The sequence below is a fragment of the Oncorhynchus mykiss genome, chromosome 23 (genome assembly GCF_057628025.1).
Source record: "Oncorhynchus mykiss isolate SJ-2025 chromosome 23, ASM5762802v1, whole genome shotgun sequence".
NCBI lineage: Eukaryota > Metazoa > Chordata > Actinopteri > Salmoniformes > Salmonidae > Oncorhynchus > Oncorhynchus mykiss.
This window is the reverse complement of record NC_143044.1, coordinates 38,951,131-38,964,817: the sequence shown is the minus strand read 5'-3', so window position 1 is coordinate 38,964,817 and position 13,687 is coordinate 38,951,131. Positions and strand designations below refer to the sequence as shown.

The window sequence follows — 13,687 nt, the reverse complement described above, 5'->3', positions numbered from 1 at the left end:
CATTTTGACCCCACGGGGTGAGCTCTTGCGTGGAGCCCCAGATCGAGGGAGATTATCAGTGGTCTTGTATGTCTTCCATTTCCTAATAATTGCTCCCACAGTTGATTTCTTCAAGCCAAGCTGCTTACCTATTGCAGATTCAGTCTTCCCAGCCTGGTGCAGGTCTACAATTTTGTTTCTGGTGTCCTTTGACAGCTCTTTGGTCTTGGCCATAGTGGAGTTTGGAGTGTGACTGTGAGGTTGTGGACAGGTGTCTTTTATACTGATAACAAGTTCAAACAGGTGCCATTAATACAGGTAACGAGTGGAGGACAGAGGAGCCTCTTAAAGAAGAAGTTACAGGTCTGTGAGAGCCAGAAATCTTGCTTGTTTGTAGGTGACCAAATACTTATTTTCCACCATAATTTGCAAATAAATTAATAAAAAAATCCTACAATGTGATTTTCTGGATTTTTTTTCTCATTTTGTCTGTCATAGTTGAAGTGTACCTATGATGAAAATTACAGGCCTCTCTCATCTTTTTAAGTGGGAGAACTTGCACAATTGGTGGCTGACTAAATACTTTTTTTGCCCCACTGTAGATTACAAAATGCCAGAGCCATCATCACACAGAGCCATTGAACAAATTACAGTAAACTTTCTCTGGAGTGCGTGAGAACTACACTATATATACAAAAGTATGTAGACATCCTTTCAAATGATGGATTTGGCTATTTCAGCCACACCCGTTGCTGACAGGTGTATAAAATTGAGCACACAGCCATGCAATCTCCATAGACAAACATTGGCATTAGAATGGCCCGTACTGAAGAGCTCAGTGGCTTTCAACGTGGCACCGCCATAGGATGCCACCTTTCCAACAAGTCAAATGTCTGCCCTGCTATAAACTGTAAGTTTTGCTACTGTGAAGTGGAAACGTCTAGGAGCATCAACAGCACAGTGGTAGGCCACATAAGTTGACAGAACGGGACCACCCACTACAGAGTTACAAACTGCCTCTGGAAGCAAGATCAGCACAATAACTGTTTGCCGGGAGCTTCATGAAATGGGTTTTCGTGACCGAGCAGCCGCACACAAGCCTAAGTTCACCATGCGCAATGCCATTGGACTCTGGAGCAGTGGAAACGCGTTCTCTGGAGTGATGAATCACGCTTCACCATCTGGCAGTCCGACGGACAAATCTGGGTTTGGGGGATACCAGGAGAACACTACCTGCCCCAATGCATTGCACCAACTGTAAAGTGTGGTGGAGGAATAATGGTCTGGGGCTGTTTTTCATGGTTTGGGCAAGGCTCCTTAGTTCCAGTGAAGGGAAATGTTAACGCTACAGCATACAATGACATTCTAGAAGATTCTGTGCTTCCAACTTTGTGGCAACAGTTTGGGGAAGGCCCTTTCCTGTTTCATCATGACAATGCCCCTGTGCACAAAGCGAGGTCCATATAGAAATGGTCTGTCGAGATCGGTGTGGAATAACTTGACTGGCCTGCAGAGCCCTGACCTCTACCCTATAGAACACCTTTAGGATGAATTGGAAGGCAGACTGCGAGCCAGGCCTAATTGCCCGTACTCACTAACGCTTGTGGTTGAATGGAGCAGGTCTCCGCAGCAATGCGCCAACATCTAGTGGAAAGCCTTCCCAGAAGAGTGGAGGCTGTTATAGCAACAAAGGGGGTCCAACTCCAAATTAATGCCCATGATTTTGGAATGAGATGTGTGACTTTTGGTCATGTAGTGTATGCAGGGTTTTGTGGCCTCAGGCAGCCTGGGATATAAATGGTGCCCCTGTGGAAGCTGAGCTATGTGGCTATATGGACAGCTGGGCTAGCAGAGGAATTATGGGATGCCATGAATCCACCATGGAGGACCAGGTGTTGTGATGGCAGGCAGATGGGACTAAGAATAAGACACTGGCATGGATGCCTCATCTGTTTGCGCTGTTGAGCATTTTAAAAAAGGCCTCTTATGCATGCCATTCATTAACAGCAGGCAAACATGGAAGGCATAACAACAAGCACTAGAGACAGGAGTTGGCTGAAGCAAAAAACTGATCTGTGGTGATAGAGCACCTGCCTCCAGTGCTTCCATGGACAGTTGAGTGATCCAACAGTGGGTTCTCAGACTGACATGGCAGCATGAGAGATATTTGGAAGACAGAGGAGTCTAAAATCACAGTGGGCCATGGAAGGTTGATAAAGGAAAGTCTCACGCAAAACAGAGTCAACTGTCAGCTACTATAAAGTGTCCTCACCTCAGTAGCAGCTATTCCTAATCTTTGTTGGACAGACACTCCCTCCTTCCATGACAACGTCTCACAATGCATCTAAATAGAACACGGCCGTGCAAAGTGCTGTGTGTGGGTCCCATGACTGTTTCCTTCCAGTATACTTTTCTCTTCAGTCAACCACGTGCTATTTATCGAATGTGACTAAGAGAAAAAGGTCTTGAAGCAACAGCAGGAGACTGTCTCTTCAGTAGCGTCGTTTGTGTACACACACGCCCTCTCTGACTTCAAGTGGGGCAGAGGAAAACAAAATAACATTCCGGAATGACAGAAATAATGTGTTTTGAGTGTATAGAATGTCTTCCCTGAGCAACCGGAATTCTGAGGAACTCCACCTGCTGTCTCTAAAATGGGTTGCCTATTTCCCTGGGAACCAGCCTGAGAATAGCACTGGAGGAACCCAGAGTATCATACTGAATTGAATAGAATATACACACACAGTCATCATATTTTCACCACTAGTACCAAGGATTATCAGAATTCCTGGCAGAACGTGGTTACAATTTGTTTTGTTACCAATATATGTAAGAAGCTGATAATATCTGTGGCTCTGCTTAGCCTGTTGTATTCACAATGCTGATTCTACAGTTCTATTGATTGTGGTACAGTATGTAATGAGTTGGTAGAGCAGGGATCAACAACTAGATTTAGCTGCGGGCTGTTTGTTTTTTTACTCGAGTGGATGGTCAGGGGGATGGAACATAATTACAAATAATTTGTAGACTGCAAATTGAATGCAAGAAGCCCAAACAGAAACAATATTTGAATAAAACAATTTCAAACTTTGCTTACATTTGTATACAATTATATACAATTATATACACTGAGTGAACAAAACATGAGGAACACCTGCTCTATGGATGACAGACTGACCTATGATCCATTATTGATGTCAATTGTTCAATCCACTTCAATCAATCAATGTAGATGAAGGGGAGGAAACAGGTTAAAGAAGGATTTTTAAGCCTTGAGACATGGATTGTGTATGTGTGCCATTCAGAGGATGAATGGGCACGACCACAGATTGAAGTGCCTTTGAACAGGGTATGGTAGTAGGTGCCAGGCGCACCGGTTTGTGTCAAAAACTGCAACGCTGCTGGGGTTTTCACTCTCAACAGTTTCCTCTGTGCATCAAGAATGGTTTACCACCAAAAAGGACATCCAGCCAACTTGACAACTGAGGGAAGCATTGGAGTCAACACGGGCCAGCATCCCTTAGGAACGCTTGACACTTTGTACCATGCCCCGACAAATTGAGGCTGTTGAGGGCAAAAGGGGTGCAACTCAATATTAGGAAGGTGTTCCTAATGTTTTGTCCACTCAGTGTAAACCGTCTCCCTTTATTACGCGTGGGAATACTTTGGAACAGATTTCCAGAAAACATGGGGTGCCAAATAAAAATCACCCACAGGCCAGTTGGGGAACCCTGTGGTAAAGTAAATGAGAAAATGTAGCCTAGGTAATGATTTATTTACCTGTAGAAGGTCATCGCTGAGAACTTCTGTTTTCTCTGCTCTGTGGATGAGAAAACACAACAGGCGATAGATTAGGTTTGACAGCTCCTGATTAGGGCTATAGTGATGGATAGCATGAATGTGTAAATACTGTCAATGCAATGAGGCCATTCCAGACATACTAGATTCCACAGTGCAACACAACAGGGCCAGGGTCACCCCTGCACTAGCCTGGGTTCCAACCACACGGCTTGAACAGCATTCAACACCATCACTAAGGTACATTGTTGCGTTGTTGAGACAACAAGGAGTTGGTTGGAGCACAAACAGAATGTCACCCAGTTCAGGAAACTACAAACCACATGAGTGAAAGCCTGAGCACCACCTATCCTGATGTCACTTTACCCTGCCTTCATGTACATATCTACCTCAAATACCTCATCTATCCTGATGCCTAGTCACTTTATACTGCCTTCATGTATACAGTTGAAGTCTGAAGTTTACATACAAACTCAGTTTTTCAGAATTCCTGACATTTAATCCTAGTAAAAATTCTCTGTCTTAGATCAATTAGGATCACCACTTTATTTGAAGAATGTGACATGTCAGAATAATAGTAGAGACAATGATTTACGTCAGCTTTTATTTCATTCATCACATTCCCAGTGGGTCAGAAGTGTACATACACTCAATTTAGTATTTGGTAGCATTGCCTTTGAATTGTTTAACTTGGGTAAAACGTTTTGGGTAGCCTTCCACAAGCTTCCCACAATAAATTGGGTGAATTTTTGCCCATTCCTCCTGACAGAGCCGATGTAACTGGGTCAGGTTTGTAGGCCTCCTTGCTCGCACACGCTTTTTCAGTTCTGCCCACAAATGTTCTATGGGATTGAGGTCAGGGCTTTGTGATGGCCACTCCAATACCTTGACTTTGTTGTCCTTAAGGCACTTTGCCACAACTTTGGAAGTATGCTTGCGGTCATTGTCCATTTGGAAGACCCATTTGCGACCAAGCTTTAACTTCCTGACTGATGTCTTGAGATGTTGCATCAATATATCCACATAATTTTCCTCCCTCATGATGCCATCTATTTTGTGAAGTGCACCAGTCCCTCCTGCAGCAAAGCACCCCCACAACATGCTGCCACCCCCGTGCTTCACGGTTGGGATGGTGTTCTTCGGCTTGCAAGCCTCCCCTTTTACCCTCCAAACATAATGATGGTCATTATGGCCAAACAGTTCTATTTTTGTTTCATCAGACCAGAGAACATTTCTCCAAAAAGTACGATCTTTGTCCCCATGTGCAGTTGCAAACCGTAGTCTGGCTTTTTTAATGGCGATATTGGAGCAGTGGCTTCTTCCTTGCTGTGCAGGCTTTCAGGTTTTGTAGATATAGGGCTTAAATTACTGTGGATATAGATACTTTTGTACCCGTTCCTCCAGCATCTTCACAAGGTCCTTTGCTGTTGTTCTGGGATTGAGTTGCACTTTTCGCACCAAAGTACGTTTATCTCTAGGAGACAGAACGCATCTCCTTCCTGAGCGGTATGACGGCTGCGTGGTCCCATGGTGTTTATACTTGCATACTATTGTTTGTACAGATGAACGTGGTACCTTCAAGTGTTTGGAAATTGCTACCAAAAGGTTGAACCAGACTTGTGGAGGTATACAATTTTATTCTGAGGTCTTGGTTGATTTCTTTTGATTTTCCCATAATGTCAAGCAAACAGGCACAGAGTTTGAAGGTAGGCCTTGAAATACATCCACATGTACACCTCCAATTGATTCAAATTATGTCAATAAGCTTCTGAAGTCATGACATTATCATCTGGCATTTTCCAAACTGTTTATATGCAATCAACTTTGTGTATGTAAACAACTGATCCACTGAATACAGTGAATTACAAGTGAAATAATCTGTCTGTAAATAATTGTTGGAAAAATTACGTGTATCATGCAAAGTAGATGTCCTAACCGACTTGCCAAAACTATAGTTGCTAACAAGAAATTTGTGGAGTGGTTGAAAAACAAGGTCTAATGACTCCAACCTAAGTGTTTATTAAACTTCTGACTTCAACTATCTACCTCAAATACCTCAACTATACTGATGTCTAGTCACTCTACACTGCTTTCATGTACATATCTACCTCAAATACCTCAACTATACTGATGTCTAGTCACTCTACACTGCTTTCATGTACATATCTACCTCAAATACCTCAACTATACTGATGTCTAGTCACTCTACACTGCTTTCAGGTACATATCTACCTCAAATACCTCAACTATACTGATGTCTAGTCACTCTACACTGCTTTCAGGTACATATCTACCTCAAATACCTCAACTATACTGATGTCTAGTCACTCTACACTGCTTTCAGGTACATATCTACCTCAAATACCTCAACTATACTGATGTCTAGTCACTCTACACTGCTTTCAGGTACATATCTACCTCAAATACCTCAACTATACTGATGTCTAGTCACTCTACACTGCTTTCAGGTACATATCTACCTCAAATACCTCAACTATACTGATGTCTAGTCACTCTACACTGCTTTCAGGTACATATCTACCTCAAATACCTCAACTATACTGATGTCTAGTCACTCTACACTGCTTTCAGGTACATATCTACCTCAAATACCTCAACTATACTGATGTCTAGTCACTCTACACTGCTTTCAGGTACATATCTACCTCAAATACCTCAACTATACTGATGTCTAGTCACTCTACACTGCTTTCAGGTACATATCTACCTCAAATACCTCAACTATACTGATGTCTAGTCACTCTACACTGCTTTCAGGTACATATCTACCTCAAATACCTCAACTATACTGATGTCTAGTCACTCTACACTGCTTTCAGGTACATATCTACCTCAAATACCTCAACTATACGGATGTCTAGTCACTCTACTCTGCTTTCAGGTACATATCTACCTCAAATACCTCACATCTCTGCACATTGATCTGGTTCTGGTACTCCTTGTATTTAGTGCCATTGTGTATTTTATTTGATTCCTTGTCTTACTATTTTTTAATCTGCATCAATGGGAAGAGTTTGTGAGCAAGCATTTCAAGGTTGTATTCGGCGCATGTGACAAATAACATTTGTTTTGGTGCGGGTGCTATGAGGAAACCACAAAAACAAATCACATTTTTTCACATAACTGATATGATCACCTTGATAAGAGACCCATAGATTGAAATGAGGCAACCGCAGGACAGAACAATTGATATTCTACGGATAGCTTTCTCAGCCAGGTATGCTAAAAAATCTATATTGATCGTCAGTATGCAACTGATTTCATCAGTCTGTCTTTTACAAGACACTTTGCTGCTTTTTGCAGCTTGCATATAATCTCAGCTGGGTAGGGCTAACCTCAGTTCTGAAATCAAAAAGAAAATGTTCAAATTGGAAAAATACAGCACACTGTACTAAATCACCTTTTATTGGTCGCATTCACATATTTAGAAGATGTTATTTAAGGTCCCCAAGAACACAGTGGTCTCCATCATTCTTAAACAGAAGAAGTTTGGAACCAAAGACTCTTCCTAGAGCTGGCCACCCGGCCAAACTGAGCAATTGAGGGAGAAGGGCCTTGGTCAGGGAGGTCACCAAGACCCCGATAGTCACTGACAGAGCTCTAGAGTTCCTCTGTGGAGATGGAGAACCTTCCAGAAGGACAACCATCTATGCAGCACTCCAATAATCAGGCCTTTATGGTAGAGTGGCCAGACAGAAGCCACTCCTCAGCAAACATAATAACACACAGAAATACGAGCCTTAGGTCATTAATATGATCGAACCCGGAAACTATCATTTCGAAAACAAAATGTTTATTATTTCAGTGAAATACGGAACCGTTCAGTATTTTATCTATCGGGTGGCATCCCGAAGTCTAAATATTCTTGTTACATTGCACAACCTTCAATGTATGTCATAATTACGTAGAATTCTGGCAAATTAGTTTGCGATGAGCCAGGCAGCCCAAACTGTTGCATATACTCTTGACTCTGCGTGCAATGAACGCAAGAGAAGGGACAATTTCACCTGGTTAATATTGCCTGCTAAACTGGATTAGTAGTTATAACTAGTGATTATGATTGATTGAATGTTTTTTATAAGATAAGTTTAATGCTAGCTAGCAATTTACCTTGGCTTCTACTGCATTCGCGTAACAGGCAGGCTACTCGTGGAGTGCAATGGTTAGAGCTTTGGACTAGTTAACTGTGCGGTTGCAAGATTGGAACCCCTGAGCTGACAAGGTGAAAATCTGTCGTTCTGCCCCTGAACAAGGGAGTTAACCCACAGTTCCTAGGCCGTCATTGAAAATAAGAATGTGTTCTTAACTGACTTGCCTAGTTAAATAAATGGTATAAAAAAAATATATATATATATATATATATATATTTTTTTTTTTACCGATTTCCGATTGTTATGAAAACTTGAAATCAGCCCTAATTAAATCGGCCATTCCAATTAATCGGTCGACCTCTAATCCCTACAGTGAAGCATGGTGGTGGCAGAATCATGCTGTGGGGATGTTTTTCAGCGGGAGGTTCTAGGAGACTAGTCAGGATTGAGGGACAGATAAACATAGCAAAGCACAGAAAGATTCATGATGAAAACCTGCTCCAGAGCGCTCAGGACCTCAGACTGGGGCGAAGGTTCATCTTCCAACAGGACAACGACCCTACGCAGGAGTGGCTTCAGAAAACAAGTCTCGGAATGTCCTTGAGTGGCCCAGCCAGAGCCCGGACTTGACTCGAGGTTGTAATCGCTGCCAAAGGTGCTTCAACAAAGTACTGAGTAAAGAGTCTGAGTACTTATGTAAATTATTTAAGTATTTTTATTTTATACATTTGCAAAAATTTCTAAAAACCTGTCGCTTTGTCATTATGGGGCATTGTGTGTAGATTGATGAGGGGAAAAAAACAATTCAATCCATTTTCAAATAATGCTGTAACGTAACAAAATGTGGAAAAAGTCAAGGGGTTTGAATACTTCCCGAATGCACTGTACATATGAAGTGGGTAAAACCGTATGTAAACATTATCAAAGTGACCAGTGTTCCATGATTACATATACACACATTGAACAAAAATATAAACCCAACATGTAAAGTGTTGGTCCCATGTTTCCTGAGCTAAAATAAAAGATCCCAGAAATGTTCCATACGCACAAAAAGCTTATTCTCTCACATTCTGTGCACACATTTGTTGACATCCCTGCTAGTGAGCATTTCTCCTTTTACAAGATAATCCATCCACCTGACAGGTGTGGCATATCAAGAAGCTGATTAAACAAGATCATTACACAGGTGCACCTTATGTTGTGGACTCTAAAATGTGCCGTTTTGTCACAACACCAAAATGTCTCAAGTTAAGGGACCTTACAACTGAAATGCTGCCTGCAGGAATATCCACCAGAGCTGTTGCCAGAGAATAAAACTTGAAATCGGCCATGCCGATTAATCGGTCGACCTTTACCCCACATACAACGTGGTTTAAGAGAATATGGCAGTACGTCCAACCGGCGTCACAACAGCAGACCACGTGTTACCACACCCGCCCAGGACCTGTACATCCGGCTTCTTCACCTGCGAGATCGTCTGAGACCAGGCACCCGGACAGCTGATGAAATTGGGGAGTATTTCCCAATTTCATGCACCTTAGAGGCAGCAGCCTCTAAGGTGCATGGTAGAGTAACCAGGTGGTAGCCGGCTAGTGACTAACGTTCAGGGCACTGGGCAGAGGCCGGCTAGTATGCTAGCCTAACCCAAACACTAGAACATACCAAACATTTATCAGTCACACAGAGACCAACAGCTGACCCACCCCAGTCTTGTCTGAGTCTAGCCTTCAGTAGCAGGTGGTTAAGACAGACAGGGGTAAGTGTCTTCAGGTCCACTTTTTCAAGGTCAGACCAGTCCTACATACCACCACCAGGCCTTATTGTTTGTTTGTATATATATATATATATATTTAAAAAAATTCCACCAGGTAGGCAAGTTGAGAACAAGTTCTCATTTACAACTGCGACCTGGCCAAGATAAAGCAAAACAGTGCGACACAAACAACACAGAATTACACATGGAATAAACAAACATACAGTCAATAATACAGTAGTAAAAAAAAGTCTATATACATTGTGTGCAAATGAGGTAAGATAAGGGAGTTAATAAGGCAATAAATAGGCCATAGTGGCGAAATAATTCAAATGTAGCAATTAAACACTGGAGTGACAGATGTGCAGAAGATGAATGTGCAAGTAGAGATACTGGGGTGCAAAGGATCAAAAATAAATAAATCACAAAATGGGGATGAGGTAGTTGGATGGGAAATTTACAGATGAGCTATGTACAGGTGCATTGATCTGTGAGCTGCTCTGACAGCTGGTGCTTAAAGTTAGTGAGGGAGATATGAGTCTCCAGCTTCAGTGATTTTTGCAATTAGTTCCAGTCATTGGCAGCAGAGAACTGGAAGGAAAGGCAGCCAAAGGAGGAATTGGCTTTGGGGGTGACCAGTGAAATATACCTGCTGGAGAGCGTGCTACGGGTGGGTGCTGCTATGGCGACCAGTGAACTGAGATAAGCTACATGCGATGATCCAGGTGAAGAGGTTCAGAGCTTGCGGTAGGAATCCGGGGATACAAAGAAAAATAAGTCTGATATGCTCTGGGTTGAATTGCGTTGGGCAGACTGGCAGGAGTTGTCCGGGCTAAAGGTTAGCTGATGACCTCTAGCAGTGGCTAGCTGACTACTAGCTAGTAGCTACTTTGCTGGCTAGCTTCTGTTGGGGGTTCCGGTTCTAAAGTAAAGAAAATAGCAGATCCATACCACATGGGGTGAGGCGGGTTGCAGGATAGTATGTTGAAGTTGATACATATATATTTTTTTAAATATGCGAAGTAAAAAAATTAATTATATACACGGGACACGACAAGACCAAAAGACGCCTGACTGCTATGCCATCTTGGATAGCCTTAGCGTGTCTTTACTTATGGGCCCAGGGCTATTAATAGTTGACTAATAGTGTGGCTCTGAGGGTCAGAGAGATTAGATTCACTTAAAGGGAGAGGAGAAAATCCTGGCTCAGCTTAAATAGTTTATCAATACCCTCAGCATGGAGCACAGTACACAGGAGAGGAGCTGATAATTACTGTTGCCATGGGGGACCCTGATACTACTGTAGGATCAGTCACTGACAGCCTGACACAGCCTACTGTGTGGAGTTAGGCCTAGTTGAAAATGTTCAACTGTCAATTTACATTCACCTCCCAGAAAACTCAAAATAGCATTGTGTTAAGAGTGTGTGGGATACTTACAGTAGATCAACTATGATACATTTTTTAGATGTGTGTTTGTGCCAAGTTGTCAACTCCAAATAGCATTATGATACATAACATTGACCGTGGAACACCTAGAGTAGGGAATACTTTAAGATTATTATTTTTTAAATCCACATCCTTTGTTACCATTGGGCATTTCCATCAAAAAGGACCCATGAGCACCAGCATATCAAATTGGGTGTCAAATTGGGAAATTAAGGCAAAGATACATTTTTCAACCATTGTCCATCTTAAAAATTAGGCATGACTAAAGGCTTTAATTTCTGGATAAACAGATGGAAAAGCATTCTTAGAAAACAACTACCAGTCAGAAATATAACAAAACACAATGTTGAATTAAAGACCTCTGTCAACTAATATCAACACATTTTGTTGGGGAAAAGGTTTAACTTAAGTTTAAGAAATATTGCCTTGTAATTCAGTTACCAAAAACATGTTTAAAGATATTTTCTCATTTCTCTCCCCTAATGAGGGAGAATAAAAGTTCAAAAGTAACAAGTAATGGTAGACCAACAAATTAGTTAGTGCTTTTACTGATATCATTTCTTTAAATTAAGTGATTAAAACTCAATACTGTTACCAAATTGGTAACGGAATTACCAAAAAATATCTGTAAAAAGGAATTATTGCAACTGAATTGGCTACAATGGGAATTTATAGTAGTCACAAACCCACAGTTGGGTCACCTGCATTAGCACAATGACTGGAAGTCTATGGTATCTACTAGATGGACCGGAGTGGACCAAGTTTGGATAGCACAGTGAGTATGGCCCAGTAGTGTACAGTAAAGAAAAGTAGAGTATATTGTACTGTACTCTACTTAACTCTACTGTATTGTAAAGCACTGAACTCTACTATGCAGCACTATGATGTCCAAACTTGTGAAACATCAGGAGAATGACATTCATAATTATGCATTTGTGTGTAGTACGTACCAGGGAGCCATTAGGGCTGTGACGGTAGTTGAATTGACTGTTATGGATGAAGACCATAATGAAAATAAATGAACCATCAAAACTGTTTAAATGATATATATATATATATATTAATATTACTACTACTTTTATCCCCCAAGTAGATTTAGCTAACAGTCTATTACATGTTCTACATCTCCTCTTTCCAACTGTCCTTTGATGCTGGAGCAGCTGATCTACTAGATGGGCCTGAGTGTAGAGTGTTACAGGCCATGGGTGGACATTCTTTTATACAATGCACATTTTCATTACTTAAAATTAACCGATCTTCTTTAGAAAAATGTTGGTTGTGTCTTCATTCATTCATTCATTCATTAATCATTGAACAGCAGTCAACAAGGTTGTTCTGGCTCTGAGGCCTATAATGCGCTATTGTCAAATAGACAATGCGCAAATCCTCTCCAAACTGGCATGGTTTAATTTGATACAGAATATTTTCTTAATTTCTAGACTAACAAACGCTGATCAGGCCCGGTCCTGGCCAATATGACGCCCTAGGCGAGACAAAAAAAGTACCGACCTCATATCCCGGAAAACTAAAATACTAGCATAGGCTATACAGTGTCAGCCTGCAATGCACTTTTATGAATGCCCATATTGTAACCTACCGTTTCTAAAACAGCCAATTTACCGTACATCCCTGTCATTTGGTTACATTCATTTCTATTAACGCATGTATTCATTACAGCAATTTACCATTCTAATTCACGGAGTGGAACCCTTGTTTGCAGAGTTCACAACCTGTTACACTTGTGAGAAACAAGTTTTGGTTTATTTCATACCATCATTTACGCGCTCCATGTGAGCAATGTCACAAACCGGCTCAAAGCCTGCAACAAAAAAGGACACAACGTGGAGATAAGGAATAACAAAATATATTTATTAACTAAAGTAAACTAAATACAATTAACAATGGTGTGTGTAGTCAGTAATCAGTAGTGTAAGTGAGTGGTTGTGTGCATTAATGTGATAATGAGGGGTGTTGAAAGGTGCAAACGCAAACAAAACAGCCACAAAAATGCCCCAATCAAAATCTATCAGTGTGTCTGCATGGAGTCTCAATGAATGGGGAAGTGGTGCATTTATCCTGGGACACACTGTCGTGGGTGATGTTGGCTTTTGCTGACTGGTCGAGCACCGGTACACACTACCAAGTGCACTATTTTCCAGATGTTGCCCTACCGGAGTTACACAGTAATAGAGTCACCGCTAAAAAAACGTTTAACAATTTGTTTTTATTTTTAAATAGCGTCGCTGCTATTAGCATCACGACTGACATTTGGACCAGCTATATCAGCCCCATGAGCATGCGGAGTCTGACAGCACACGTGGGTCGTCGAGGATTTCGTACTGAGGAAAGTCATATTGCATGCTCAGGAATGTGCTGGTTGTCATACCACTGCTGCCATTTCAATGGCATTTGAGAACATGAACACACTTTCTGGTCAGTGTGTGTGTGTAACCTTTATTTAACTAGGCAAGTCAGTTAAAAACTAATTCTTATTTACAAATGACGGCCTAGCCCGCCCAAACCCGGACACCCTATGGGACTCCCAATCACGGTCGGATGTGATACAGCCTGGATTCGAACCAGGGACTGTAGTGACG

General features: G+C 41.6%; 1 protein-coding gene across 11 annotated transcripts in view; it reads right to left on the bottom strand.

Moving 5' to 3' along the window:
- Window positions 1-13,687, bottom strand: part of LOC110502898 (rho GTPase-activating protein 17) — a 49,706-nt gene that overhangs the window by 25,451 nt on the left and 10,568 nt on the right. For all 11 annotated transcript variants that reach the window (XM_036960659.2, XM_090217445.1, XM_036960661.2 and 8 more), the window contains exon 2: window positions 3,760-3,799. Coding sequence is in view for 6 of the 11 variants with exons in the window: in XM_036960661.2 (XP_036816556.2) it covers window positions 3,760-3,799 (40 nt within the window). In the remaining 5 variants the exon portion in view is untranslated. The remainder of the gene's footprint in view (window positions 1-3,759; window positions 3,800-13,687) is intronic.